Consider the following 15,789-nt stretch of genomic DNA (forward strand, 5'->3'; position numbering starts at 1 on the left):
GAGCAGCTTTGATATATCTTATTCAGGTTTAAGGTTTTAGAAGTAAATACTAGTATGGTAACAGTTACATTTTGTTCTTGTAAAGGGAACTGACCGATATGGCAAATTCAAGTCACCAGTTGTCCTGTGAAGAGTTGTTTTAACTTGCAAGGAGTAAGAAAATACAGGTTTGCTTATGATAATCTTGCACACTTCCAGCTGGAAAAACACTTGGCACCGGACATTCCTTCAGCCCCTGGTTGCTGGCACTCCCCCAGTTTACTCAACCCAACCTCTGCTTTACCACCACACTCTGGAAAGGAAGGCATGCCACATCCTTTACTCCAAAATAAGCCCTTGACCTCAATATTTCAACGTTCAATGATTGGAACTGTAAACATGCCGACTGAATTGAAGGAGTTTAGGCAAAACGTTCACGAAGAGCTTTACAGGTGCAGTCTTGGTCATCCAGGAATCTGTGCCATGACTATGTGCAGCTCTCAAGCTAAAAAGTACTATCCAGCACATCATATATACTTATCTTAAATAGCTGGATGCATGAAAATGACATTTAATAACGTCCCAAAATATATACTTTTTTCCTTTGTCCTTTTCATTTCTGCTTGACCCGCAAACAGGAAGCTGATATCTCACCATGTCCTATACCCAGCCGTAAAGTTTTTAACTTTTAACTCTTTGCAGTCCATTTACTGAGCGCTTGTCAGGCACGTCAGATCCAATTAATTTTCACATGCGCTGTTTAAAAGGTTTAGAAGGCATTGAAATCGCAAAAGGACACTCAGTACTGTATCTCCAGCCAAGCCCCACCCCTTGTTCACTGCATTTTTCACACCTCTTTATAGACGTGCTTACTGATAAATCCTCTCCTAAGCGCTGGATGCAGAAACACCTACCTCCTTTGTTATATCCGGGTTATCTCTGTAGTGCATGGGGCTATGAGATGCACCTTTTTTTTTTTTTTTTTTTTCCCCCTCGGTTTCATTCGGCTCCTATTGGTCTCACTTGGCCACTGAAAGGTTTTCTCCGGAGAAAAAAAAAACTAGAGACATGTGCTTTACATCTTTTTGACGGACTGGAAAGGGAAAACTGCAGTGTCGGACCTGGTCCGACACAGGACCGCAAAGGGTTAAACCTAGTGCACCATATAGAGCAGTTATTTAAACATCAGGATATTAAAAAGATTATATAAAATAAGCTGAAAAGCCTTGCTGAGATGTGATCAGAGTTGTAAATCAATAGTCTGCTGTAGCTAATATAAATTACTGGAACTACTGTAGGGGTTTCAGTAGAGCTGAATAAGGGCCTTTGTGTCGAGATTCACGCAACACCTGCAGGTGCAAAAGACTAGTAGCCTACTTCTACCAATAACTATTCTGTACAGTCAGTGGCTGTGAGATTGAGGTGTATTAGAACATGTTTGTTTTTTGTTACTATCATCGTGGGTAAAAAAAAAATTAAGAAAAACCCAAAAGCATCTAGAGACGGAGCATTAGACCCATATCCCTAGCCGATCCCTTGCACCCCACAGGACTCTGAACCTGGCTGCCCCCTGCCACAGACTTACATTTGCTTGTGATAAGTCAGCCCTATCAGCATGGTTCTCAAATTGTGTTAGTCACACGGGAAAGGTTCCACATTTTAGCTTCTTGTTAATCCTTCCCTTTATTGTTGGCACCTTGGCACGGAAGCATTCTAGAATTGCTTTCTCTTCGGACTGGTCTTTTTTCAGATGTCCGCATTACAAGGGCCCAGTCCTGGTAGAAACTTGCAGGTTATCCGCCACATGAAAGGCTGAAAAATCTGCTTACCTGTAAGTCTTTTTTTTTTTTCTTTCGAAAGATAGGAATTATTAGCCATTGCACTATGGTAAAATTATTATAATTTCTTTTTAAATTTCTCTAGTGTTGACATTGTATACTTGAATTTCTGCTCTGCTTTTGGGTGAAGTGCAAACTGAGTATCTTTAAAACTGATGCTTGGGATCTCTCTGGCTGGAGAGAAGCAGGAGGCAACTGGTTAGTACATCTAACCTGGCAACAAAACACCTGAGAGAGGCCAGTGTGCTTGTGTTTGATACACCCATATTCTTTTACTATGGAACACTGTGATTTTGACAGATTTTGCTTTCAAACCATTTTTACAGCATTACAGACTGCAGGTTTGGCTTGCTAAAAAAAAAAAAATGATGAGGGTCTCTTGGGGTCACGTTAAATATTTGTGTAGCCCGTCGATACCACCACCCCCCTTGAATTCATCAATCCTTTCCCTTCTTGCTGGCACTTCTATCTGTACTAGGGGATAAAGGGAGGAATCGCTGGAGAATTCTTGCCTGTTTTATGCCCGAGTCTTTGTTCTGGCACTCATGAATGCTTGTGCTAATGAGGCAAAGAGGATAACCGTTCATTTGTAGATATTGCTTGATGTGATGTAGTTCTAAATCCACCACCTTGGGGTTATTTAGACTAAAAAGAAGCTATCTAACCGGTAGGCTTGGGAGATAATGCGCATTATTATGGATTACGTTTGAAACTGCAACAAAGTCATGAGTTATTAAAAGATGTCCTAGCAGTGTTCAAACATTCCTTTAATGAGCATTAACATATTGAAAAGTTGAAGGTGAAACAGGATTTTTTTTTTTTTTTTTTTAAAACCCCATTATTTAAAAAAAATAAAAGCTAGAAAATGCTTCCCCAAGAATGTCACTCACAACACAATGCACCAAGTCAAAATCTATGTTACGGATTAGAAACCTCTACAACCTTCTTTCCAACTAAAGTGAAGTTTATTGGAAGTCGCACCTGGATAGTAGTGTGGCTGACTAAGAGCAGGAACACCCAGAGAAAGCTGAGAAAACAGATTTGTAACAAATACAGAATGACAACATCTCACCTCACAGCTGCATACTATTAAACAAACCGCTTGACAGCTGGCACTGTCAGCATTGTGACAAGATCCCTGCAGAGCAGAGCGATTCCGTTTCCAAGTTGATGATCACACCAAGATGCATCTCATGAACCAATGTAGAAAAGGTGTCTCCCTTGTGAATGATAGTCAATCCTTGTGGGAGCCTATTTATCAACTCTGAATTCTCTGAATTTTCCAAAATGTTGTTTAATCCACAGGGTAGAGCTTTAGGGTAAACCGCCCTGCCCCCCCCCCCCCCCCCTACACACACACACACTCTAAAGTAATTTCCACCCTCTTCCATTACTCTATGTTGGTTAACAGTGTTTTGTTATAGTTTTCTAATCTCACGTTTCTGTTAGTGAACATAAAAGAAACAAAAAAATGCCTGAACCTTGAGGGTATGAATTTGTACTGAATATCCCTGCCTACCTTGAAGTTGGGCTGAGCAAAGCAGCGAGCAACGGCAATCATGGAGGCTGTGAGAGGGCCTGACACTCCGATGGGGGTCAGGAATTCAGAGATGTTGGGCGTCAAGCGGAATGGAACAGGGCGGTTGGCATCCAGGTCCCCAGTGGCGTCATTGATGTCAAATCGGAAATACGCAACATTGAGCTTGCCAGTGTCCTGCAAAGGCAAAAAACAAGCACGGTGAATTTTACAACAATTGTATTATAAACTCACTCATCCAAAATTTGGATTCCTCTCCCTACTTGGAATACATGTGTTGACATATACCAGCATTAGTTACCTTTCCAAATATATTTTGTTTAAATGTCACAGTACGGAGAAAAGGTTTCAGATACTCGGCTTGCATGGTAAACACACATGGTTTTCCTTTAAGGTACGAGTTTGAGAAGGTGTTGCTTTTCATAAGATCTTTACTAGCTTGCAGGGTAATGGCTTAGCTTAAATGTGGTGTTGTCCAGGCGAGATATACATGTACCGCTTGAAAAGCATTGATCGTTCAGTATAACATGCCTATTTAAAAAAGGCAAGAAAGTACAAAGACCTGACCTTTAAAACTGAAATCTGGGCTACAGTACAATACTGTACTATAATTACATTTAAAAAAATCTTTTTTTCAATGAAAAGATAAGGTGCTATTTGAAGGCTGCATGCCATTTTGACAGCTATATAAAAAGGTGTTTAACGTTATTTACCCTGATGGCCCAGAGCTCTAGTGGGTCAAGTGCTACCTGAGGAAACGTTGATAACAGGAATTTCAACTCTGCGTTGTATTCTCAGCAAGTCATCTATTGAATACCGAGCTCTAGTAATGTAATAACTACAGCAGAAGCATTTCACTCCATAAAACAGGATACTAAATGCTTCCCACTGCACACGAGGGGGAGAAAAAAAAAAAAAAACTTAACTATATATCTTTCTGCTTTTAGCTGTGAGTTTTGAAATTATATAGCTGAATTAAATCTGAGCACAGGATTTTAAAATGCATGTATCCAAGTGTTGCAAAGTCTCTAGTAAACTGTAATACATCAGTTGCAACACTCTGATTTTATTATTTCAAGCATCATCATTTTTTTAAAGAAATATATCATCAGTTATCCAATCTTTCTGCATTAAAAAAAAAAAAAAACATACCTGCTGATTGATTGAATTTTAAATCTACCAAAGATGAATAAATTGGTAACCTTTCAATCTACCCACGCACTTAAAAAAACAACAGTGGTGTATTGATTAATTGCAGATTGGGGAATTATGATTAATAACAACATAAAAGGAAGACTGTGTATTGCATTACACAACCACTAGATGAACTGCTCCGAGACTTGTTCTTGAATGATGATTTATAATTTTTTACTGATTGAAAATGCATGTTTCACTACATCTCAAGGGATCTTATTACGCATTACAAATAATAAATCAGGGCCATCAAATGCATTATGATACAAAATCAAACCCCCTTCTCGGCCCTCCGTCTTTTCAATTGATGCAACAAAACTCAAAAGGGTTTAATATCAAAATCTTTGCAGATAAAGCACTCCTAAACCCTACAATCTAAAACACTTATTCAAAAATGCAAAAACCCTTGATTAGTGTTTTGTTTGACTGGAATACGAGTTCTCCGAGTGCTCGGATAGAACCCATGAGGGGGACCAGTGTTTGAGCAAATTACACAACAAACTGTGTGCAAATTATACTTTGAGTACAAAGCAGCACTTGAAATCAGTTTAGTATTCTACACATGGTTAAATCACACTGGGCTTCAGTGTTTAACAAGGGAGGTTGCTACATCTGCAGAGTTCCAGCTGGGTTCACCTTTGACACGTCCATTTCCTCCCTGGTAGGAGACACCAAGGTTGTAGCTAAAAATAGCACACCTATATTTATGGCATAGAAATACATGCCTTTGCTAGGTCACGTTTCAATCTGCTTGGCTGAGGTTATTATATAGAGCTTGATGGCACAAACAAAAAGATACACCATTGGGGAGAAACATTTGTTAGCAACTACCACTGCCCTCACAGTCCACAATAACTTAATTACACCTCTTCTTAGGTCTTAGGGTATTATACAAAAGCGGTTTTCCAACATAAAACATATAGCACCTAATCCGCAATAATTCACGTAGCCTTCCTGTGATTCGTCTCTTTTTAATGGGATCTGTACAAAGTAATGCTCTGGAAGAAGCTTAATATTAAAGTCCACATGCCCATTGCTAGCCAGTTTAATCCTTGGCGGCTGAAATGGATTAAGATCAGGAGCAGCTGGATTGTTTGACAGCATCATTTCAAATAATAACTTTTTGACACAGCCATTGCCCATATACGATCCGTTTAACTGGATCCTATATGGTTATTGGAAAGCATTCAGATATTTGCAGCATTGTTGAGGGGGTTCATTTCCAGGTCTCTCCTGCTTAACGTTTCCAAAGACTTGGTCATGAAAAGCAAAAATCTTTAACTTACAAAGCTGTCTAATGAAAGAAAAGCACATATTTTCAAGTAAATACACACAACCAATATATATATATATATATATATATATATATATATATATATATATATATATATATATATATATATATATACACACACACACACACACACACATATATATGTTTGTGTGTATGTGTGTGTGTGTGTGTGTATATATATATATATATATATATATATATATATATATATATATATATATATATATATATATATATATATATATATATATAGACACACACACACACACACACATATATATACAAGTGTACATGAAACAATGCACAACACCACACCTGGGCAATCTGCAGCATCTCCGGGTTGAGCCGGTTCAAGTGCAGCACAAACTCAGCTAGTCCGATGAGCGCCAGCTGGATGGTGAACATCTTGCGGAAGGTCCAGTAATCCGTGGCGTTGGGGAAGGTGTGCAGCGCCCATTCCTTCAGCATGCTGCGTGGTACCATGTTCCCCTGCACCTCCTTCAGGATGTCCCGCAGAACCTGCAAACACACAGTGGGGCAACAGGAATGAGAAGCCAGTGTTGTTCTATTCATCTACATATACAGGGCATACTCACACCACTAGGGAAGGGTGATTATAAACATTTTCGGTTTGAAGAACACATGAATTAACCCTAAACAGTTAAAAGTTTTTGTGATTTTTTATAATTAATAATAATGGTCCAAAAAAAAAAAACACCCTTAAAAGTTTTGTGAATAGAGTCCACAATGCTCTTTTTGCGAGTTATTATTTACAGTTGACCATATCTTACACAGAATCCATCTTTCCGTTGATTCACAGTGCTTTTTAAACAGATAGGAGAGACATGTTTAACTAAACTTATAAACACCAACAGTTTTGGGTCACAAACTAACGCCAACCTGACTTGCAGGTTTAATGTAATAGTTTTACCACCAATGTGAAAGCTGCTGCAACACCTCAATTATCACATTAGTTCAGCAGTGTATGACGCAAGCGATTCTCTAGGGTCTGTTGAACAGTATCCTTTTAACAGTCTTGGCTGCACTGTGAAAAGTGCTGAAAGCACTATTACAAACCTCCAAAAGGTTACTAATTTTAATTTCAGGATTACAATACTTTGTCATGACTGCTGGATACCTACTTGTATATCACATGACTGGTGCAGAGCATGACCTACTGAATCAAGGAAAAAGATTTTGCGTTCCCAGTTTTTTTCTACTATTCAGATACTGCACTTACAAAAAAGATGATGCTGCACCATAACAAGACAAAGGTAAAATGTATAATTACTATTATTATTATTATTATTATTATTAGCATCCCTTGCAGGTGATGCAGAAAGACAGACAGACAGACAGTCTTGATACTAACAATCGGTGAAATGAAATTCCTCTGGCTGCTGACCCCAAAAGGCAGGGAACTGTGGAGACAGAGTTGAGACTTGGAGCAGTGGATAAGAGGAACAGAAATTAAGAATGAACAGAATCCTGTAGGTGCAGGTATGTGGCACAGGCTCAGAGCCACGAATCACATATAGATAAGGTGGCAGGGGAATGAACTGCAAGCATGCCTACCCATCAGGTCACTCATCATACTCTCAGCCAGGAACAACAGGGGCTTTTCATACCGCAGCGCTGGTGTTAGAGGGCCGGGGAAATATGAACTGTGCATTTAATTAGGAAGGAAACCAAAAAAAAAAAAAAAAAAAAAAAAAAACTACATCAAGCTTGTGTGATTTCATACAGCTGCGGCTATTAACATGGATTAAACAATATTGTTCAACAGGGCAGTCGTGGAACTATTTCAGTCCAATTAAAATACCCTTAAACCTCCTTACAGGACACTTTGGAGTTTGAACCGTTCCCCTGTCCCACAACAGGACGGTCCTGTATGTGGAAAGCAAAGAAAGTATGGTGCCAGCAACTCTGCAGCGTTCTTCTAAAATGGGATTAGGACTTGAGACTAGGTGAACTACATCTATTTATTCTTCTGTTTGTTTGTTTTGTTTTTATATAGTAAGGGTGAAGACAGTTAACTCTTAATAGCTATGTAGTGCAATTTAAACCTATCATTAAGGATTATAATCAATGATCACAGTGTTTGTGTGTGGGTGTGTAGGCATGCATGCATGATGCATGCTTCAGGGAAGATCAGAAACCAGGCAGTTTGTTAAAAAATTTACTAATAGAATTACAAAGGCACTCTGGGAATGCCCATGCATTTTAACAATGGAGAGCTGAAGATAAGATTGTATTTGTACATTGTGAATTGAAATACCTGGTGGCTGGCCTGCGTGCTCCGGGCTTGGACTGTAGCCAGCCTGTCGTAGTAGCGCGAGATGGGGTTGTCATGCTCGATGCCTTTCTTGGCGCAGCGCTGCTTGTAGATTTCGACCAAGGACAGCGAGGAAGGGTTGTCCTCAACGAGTCGCATCTGAGGAGAGACTGCAACAACGCGGGGCACTGGACAAAAACAAAATGAAAGAATTCAAATATAACTTTCTGAATGAACTAAGTAAACATTTGTACAAAAATAATTCAAGTCGTATGAACTATATATATATTTGTACAATATATAATATATATATATATATATATATATAGATATATATATAATATATAAAGGCAGTCAAAATAATACTTGATGAAAATAATTTTATTAGTCAACAAGAACAAGCCAATTCAATTTCGGTCTCTTTAAGTCCAAAAAGAATTTTGGTTCTCTGAGGAAAACTAGAGACTCCTTAGCAAACAGGGCCCCGTATACACACCGGAGAAATGCATATGTGTGTACTCTTTGCCGGAAAAAAGAAGCAGAAAAAAAAAAAAAACTTCCTAAAAACACAAGCTTCTCTTAAGCTTTAGGATATAATTTGTTTTTGTACAATATATACTTTATATATTGACAAAAAGCAATATATTTAAATTTACATGCTGAAAAAGGCTTCTTATGAGTGGACCTAGGTACATCTGGTATTTGCATCATGCTAGGCATGCGCATGTATGATGTACAATTATTTTTTTGTTTGTAAACACTTTGTATTTAAATCCATCTCCACCCCGAGCATCAAGCGGCTGCTTTCTTTATTCTCTGTGGCTTTTGTATCCTCCAGATAACAACTATTCAACTTGTCTCTGCTGTTTGCTGACTGGGACTCGGATGAAGATTCCTGACCTCAATTTTACATTTTTGCTCATGCTTTATCAAAAAGCTCCCAGCAAATATGACATTCATGGCAAATGTGACCTGAACTGACTACTGTTAAAATTGCCATTCCTGCCAAGTCTTAAGATGGAGCAACTGTAACCCCCCCCCCCCCCCCCCTTTTTTTTATATCAGAAGTAGAGAGGAGCCAATGGTGTCATAATAAGAAAATATAAAAAAGCAGGTCTTTCTACTTCAAGAATAGATCTTACTCCTCTACCACACTTGAGTCACAGGGGTACATGTCTTCCATGTCCAACAAAACATCACACATTAACAGCAAGCAGCTTACTAACTAGTTCTACTGGTTTAAACGCTACTTGGAACCCAGTACTGACAAGGCCCACTCCTAACTTTGAAACTATAAATGTAGCTGGTAAAGAGAGTTTATACAAAAGGCTCACTGGATTAAAACCTCCATGGACTGCTCCATCTGGAAACAGTAAAAGTGTAACAAAGTGGTAGAACATCAGGTGTAGCCAGGAAAGCATTTTTAGGAGAATCACAAGAGGCCACTGATGTTCAATACTGACTGGGGGACTCAGGGCAGTAAAAATCGCTTAAAGGAAGACAATGATAGGTGATAAACAGTGTTACCTGTGAAGAAGAGGTGCCTCTTGGTGGTCTCCTTCCTCTTCTCCAGACAGGGGTTGAGCAGCCGTAGGAGCTGCAGGACTCGCTCTTCTCGACGGGACTCCGTCAGGCAGGCGTCGTTCATTACCAGGTACGGGTAGATCTTCCCGTTGTGGCCTCGGATGTAGAGCCTGCGAGCGGCTGTGTTGTGCTTCTGAACGATCTCCACTCTCGGCATGAACCTGGGAGAGAGCACGTTAAAGTACATACATGTCAAGAAAGAAAGAAAGAAAAATGGAGCTCATTACTTGTTTGCAGTGGTGACCTAGAAACAAAAAATCCAAAATAAATATCCTTTAGTTAATCTTAGAAGTGGCAGCTTGTGCTTACCTAACAATCTATATGTGAAGACTGCCTGCCAGTCTGAGCTGTGTCTTTACATGGCTATACTGATACAATCAAGTGCTGTGTCTGGTCTTTACCTGGCGATCTTAATGTAGTAGTGTGTAGGCTTCGGCATGAGAAATTCCCCGGGGATCTCCACCTCTGCGGTCTGGGCAGAGAAGTTGCTCAGGAAGCGGCACTTCTCCTCGATCAGGAAGAATTTGGGCAGCTGCTTGGTCTTGGCCTCCAGGATCTTGATCCACTTCTTCAGCTTGGAGATGAGGTTGTGCAACTTCATGGAGCCCGGCACGCTGAAGTCAAAGTCTGGAAGAGAAGAAGAGAAGAGAAAGGGGTTAATAATAACTGCTGGATCAGATGCACAATTGATCTGATCTTATGCAAGCTCAGAAAAAAATGTAACATTGCATAACACATGTGGTGTTCAATTGCCAAAAAATATACCTTGCGCTCCCTCATCAAAAGTACTGAGAGTTGTTCGGCTTTGAATTCTAGAACGTTCAATGACACTTTAGTTGAAGTCAGATGTTCTGCTTGACATTTTGATTATAAGCAATTTTCTTTAAGTAATCATAAATCTCCTACTTCAAGCATGGCAATGTCACTGCAAATCAGTTAGTACACTGAAATGCAGCAACAGAGACTGCTGTTTCATAACAGATACAGCATGTTAACACCAAGATATTTCAACTGAGCTACAACCTTGCAGTCAGTTTGAACACATAGTAATAATTAGTTGTGTTAAACGGTATTAATTAATCGTTTAACAAAAACTAATAAACAATGTTGCTTACTGATGGCAGTCTACAGCCAGGTGAACAAAATAACCAGTTTTCAGCTGAATGCAGAGACAACTATAGCATGCTTCCCTGTAGTGCTTTACTTTATCTGTTAAACATGACAAAATTGGGCCCATACCATTCAACACAAATATAAAATTTTGGAGGATAAGTAAATAAGGGTTAGCTTCATTAACATTAGTTTTGAAAGGACTTTTCTAAAAGGAGGGCCAGATTATTTCAAATACATCGGATATGGAGAAGCATTGAACATGACTTGGCTTGCTGTCACGAAGACGATACATCATTTACTGCTAATGCAGCACAAAAATCTTATTTTGGTGGAAGCTTGTTAATGGATCCCACATGCTAGCCGCAGACTGTGTTAAAGGTTTGCCTGTGATAAAGCTGTCAGTGGAGAGGTTGCCTTTCATTGCCTGCTACCTGTAGTGTCCCAAATCACTGGGAATAGATAGATGCTTTAAAATGATTCTACTTTGGCTGTACTTATCATGCACACCATTTTTTTTTTTTTTAAATGTCACACACACACACACACAGGTTGCACTCAGACAGGAAAATAAATCGGTAGGTCCTCAAGCCAGAATCCTGCAGTTCACATCACATCAGCAAGCTGCCTGGCTACCTGTCAGACCCCGATATGGGAGGTCTCCTGATTCCAACGGCTCATGTCACACCAGGCCGCTGGTGTCACTCTGCATGGTGCCATTCCCGGATTAGGCACCGCACAGCCTGTCATTGCAATAGGTGCCCCTCAGAGCGTGAGAAGAATCTGGGTTGAGCAGGAAGCCCGCGAGTCATCTACAGAACTCTGTGACACCACGCTGCATCTGTCTACCATACTGCTAGATGTGACTCGGGCCTGATTTACTTTCAGTGAAATATTTATTTATTTAGAAACTCAATAAGGCAGTTCCCGCCTCTTACAGAACCTGTGACAGAGGCAACCTTCATTTTATTATTTTAAACGAAGGACCAATAATAATAGGTTAAAGTCAATCATAAGACATGTGTTTTGGTAAGGCATTCTATTCTAAACTACATTCACACCCAGAAAAAAAAATAATACAATGGAGCAAATATTGCATTGTAATAGAATTTTTAGAAAACAGGCCTCAAAAAAGAAGACTAAAGCAGCCACTGTAGGTCCTTCTCTCAGGAGGTGGCAAAAGTAAAAATACTTCTGGTGTCTGACAAGAGCATTTTCCATCATTCCAGAAGCACACAAAAACAAATAAGAGTGAAAAAAAGAAGTTAGCTTTCTGTGCCGAGTGCACCCAGACCTCCCCCACAGGCTCCACCTCCTCAATCTTGGGCCACAGTAATCTCAGTGGAGTATGTGTAGTCTTAACAGGATATATCAACACAGAACAACTCCTGGCCAAGCTTGTGATGAACGATGAACTCAGGAGCCTGAACACTAAGGAGTCTGAACACTACTGAAATCCATACCTAGCACTATAAGACAGGAGAGAATACTGTCATCAATAACCTCCTGTCTTATTACAGACTCTTGCTGGGAAGCCTTCTGGGTAGTTGAATGGTTTTGCTTTTGTATCAAATGAAATAAATAAATCCAAAAAGCATATGAATAATAAATATAACTATAAAATGACAATGAACATAATAATATTAAATAATAATAATAATAATAATAATAATAATAATAATAATAATAATAATATCCAGATATATTTGTTATCTTCAGACTAAATCGTCCAATTGTATTCTCCTTCAAACAATGTAAATGGATTAATCTCTGCGAGACAAAAATGCATGCAATTACATTAGAACAAAGTACTTGCTATGCACATGATACACCTCCAGGCAGTTTATCTGGAAATAAAAAAAAAATAAAAAATAAAAAAATTGGCACCAGAAGCCTGCTTTGGAAACAGTGTAAATTAATTTCCAGATCGTCTTTAATGCAAAAAGGGAGTAGGCAAAGGCAGCCCAGGTTTTCATTTTAAAAGTTGATGGATTCTTCATTCTAAAATGATTTTGAAAACATGAAAACAACATTCATTCAATCTAATATGTATATGACACGTGGCTTCACGGTTTATTTCTTTTCTTAGAGGTAGAGGTGAATTTAAAAAGACCTAAGAAATGCAAGTGCTGGAATGACAATACGACTCCTATTGCAGAACAGTTTCACCCATTCTAGGCTTTAATACAAGCTTGTTTAGCTATGGTGTATAGGTAACAACCTCAGGTGTGTCTTATTAAACCAGGACTGGATCAAACTATTATGCATTGGGAGCTCTATTTCCATTCCTGAAGCGTAAGAGCTACCTGAAAGCAAACACAGTTTTCTTTAACCTATTATAGTACCGGATTATTTGTAATGAAAATATATGGTTTACAACAGAACAGCACATGTGAGACCTACATAGCGAACGGACAGCTAAGATTTCTGGAATCATTTCATTAGCTAGAACGCTTTTAAATGTAATGTTACACAATGTAAACTGCTGGTTGGCTATTGTAATGCTGCCCTATTTTTCTCCTCATTATCATCATTTTGGGAGATGCCTGAGTTGTATTAATGAGCCAGGAAAACAATTAATTTGCCATCCGCTTACACACAAAAGCAGCTCATTTTTCATTTTCTATATTACTGCTTCCTTATATGAATACCCTTGAAGCTAGGACACCCTCCTGTGCTATACCCTGGGGGAGTGAGTATGATGTGAATCCCTGATTGAGTTCAGTTCATAAGCTTAAAAACCAGTATGCACTTAGACTGTCTTTCTCAATTCATGCAATGGTCCTGATGGGCTTCTTGCATGATGTTTGACAATATCAAATGATCACTTAAATGATGGACTATTTGATCAAAAGACTAAAACTAAAAGCAGATTATGTATTCAAACCAACTATAATGCATTAAATGTGAGAAAGTGAACAAAGTTCATGGCATTTCTTGTACATCCAAGCTACCCAAAACAAAACGAAACTGGATCAATGCTAAAGGTTTGATAGTCATCATAAGACGATTGTGTGATATAACGCGTCTTTACAATAAAAATACTGCAGCAAAAACAAGACACACAGCAGGCTTAACTGATTTTAATTTACTTCAAATAGATCTCACACATTTTGTAGAACCCAGAAATTGATCTGTTAGATACATGGCTATACTATATTAAATAGCGTTGACAAAGGCATGTTGAAATGATCACTATTATTGCTGTAAATCCCGCCATTGAACAAGAACCCACCTTTGTTTTCAACTTGATTATAGCATGTCTAGAATTTGTGCTCAAGCCAGAAAATTAGCATGCTCTTTAACAAATCCAGATTACATCAGTGTACGTTCCTTTTTCAAAGCCAACCACAAAAGCCCATCGTGAGCATTTAATTTAAATGCCAAACAGACCTGGACAGTACAGAAGCAGTGACTCTGTTCCTCCAGCCAGACGTTGCACTGCAAGTTTATTCAAGTTAAATAGCTTTAGAAGGCGAGCTTGATAATCTTATGAATACAGGTCTCTCATTATCATGCCTAAAGGTTGGTGTGATGATTGGCGCTGTTAATTAAAAACGATCCCCATTCTTGAATAGAGTGATCTACAACCTTTAAATCACAATGATGGGAAAGCTATTATTGGCAGCCCCTTTTCTAGGGATTAATGCTGACTTTTCGCCCGGAATACAAGAAAATCATCTGTGAATTAAGTTTAGCTGACAATGAAGCATTCTTTCAATAATTCTACTGCTTTGAGCTGTAATAAATGAAAAAGGTCACAAGACAATAACCTTTCTGGTGTTCAGGTAAGATTAAATAATAAACAGAACAGTATTCCCCTAATGAAAATCTCTCTATTCACTCAGAAATTAAGTTGAAAGTATTCTTGTTGTGTATGCAAAAGGGGCAACATATGCATTCACAAAACGGTATTCTACCAGACTTGGTAGAATAATAATAATAATAACTAGAACTGCCAGGCAGTTTTATGGCTCCCAAGCGACAGTATCAGCACCCGTCTAAGCGGGTTTAGTTCTCAATGTGCAAAGTTTAAAATCAGCAACTTCAGCTGTTCCACAGAAGAAGATTTTGAAAGTTGTTTTTTTTTTTTTCAAAAATGCGTCAGGCAGCCATCTTGTTTAACGCGAGTTTCTTTAAAAAGTCAGTTGTATTGCTACAGTGTCAGGGATAATGCTTGTGAAGTTTTAAGTTAGTCAAATAAAGTGTTTGTCAACTGAGGCAGTTTTAAATTTCAGATGTAAACATATACCTGGCGGCCATCTTGTTTTATAAAACATAACCATTTTGACATATTTGTATTCCATTGTTACTGGGACAATAACTACCATGTTTGGAGTTTGTTGGTAAAACGGTGTTCAAATAGCAGCAGTTTGCTGTAAGGGTGTGTTTCGATAAGATTTGTGGCAGCCATTTTGACATTAAAATTGATCACAGCAACTTCTGCTTCGCAAACTGGATGCAGGTTTGGATGCTGATGATATATGTCAAGTTTCAGATCAATTGCTTCACCGGTTCCCAAGAAGATGATTTCGAAAGGTTTTATCGGAAAAATGCGTCACGGCGCCAATTGCAAGGACGCAGCAACAAAATTTTTTCCGCATTTTTAACCCTAACCCTAACCCTAACCCTAACCCTAACCACACAGCCAATGTATCCAGCTTGTTACCTGCCAAGTCAGAACCTGATCAGTCACACAGCCTTGAAGCAGCAGCAGTTTAAAGTTTTGGAAGGAAAAAAAAAACTTTAACAATAACAATAGGCTTCCCAGCCTTTGGCTTGGAAGCATAATAACAATAACAACAACAACAACAACTGGAGTGTATGCAAAATGACTATAGAAACCAATTGGCTATTTCACACTGAACTACACCTCACAACTGTGAAACCCAGACGATTATCAACAAGACTACCAACCAAGCAGGGTGACAGGGCATCTGCAGATGTAATTGGATTGCCTTCTCAATAAGGGATGGGT

General features: G+C 38.8%; 1 protein-coding gene across 1 annotated transcript in view; it reads right to left on the reverse strand.

Annotated features, from left to right (window-relative positions):
* The window catches only part of LOC121331158 (transformation/transcription domain-associated protein-like), a 95,535-nt gene that overhangs the window by 5,942 nt on the left and 73,804 nt on the right, over window positions 1–15,789 (reverse strand). Inside the window, exons 68-72 of the mRNA XM_041278380.1 lie at window positions 10,103–10,328; window positions 9,645–9,862; window positions 8,121–8,305; window positions 6,158–6,361; window positions 3,337–3,531 (exon numbers count right to left, since the gene is read on the reverse strand). Of these exons, the coding sequence (XP_041134314.1) occupies window positions 3,337–3,531; window positions 6,158–6,361; window positions 8,121–8,305; window positions 9,645–9,862; window positions 10,103–10,328 (1,028 nt within the window). The remainder of the gene's footprint in view (window positions 1–3,336; window positions 3,532–6,157; window positions 6,362–8,120; window positions 8,306–9,644; window positions 9,863–10,102; window positions 10,329–15,789) is intronic.

The sequence above is a fragment of the Polyodon spathula genome, chromosome 18 (genome assembly GCF_017654505.1).
Source record: "Polyodon spathula isolate WHYD16114869_AA chromosome 18, ASM1765450v1, whole genome shotgun sequence".
In the NCBI taxonomy this organism is placed as follows: Eukaryota; Metazoa; Chordata; class Actinopteri; order Acipenseriformes; family Polyodontidae; genus Polyodon; species Polyodon spathula.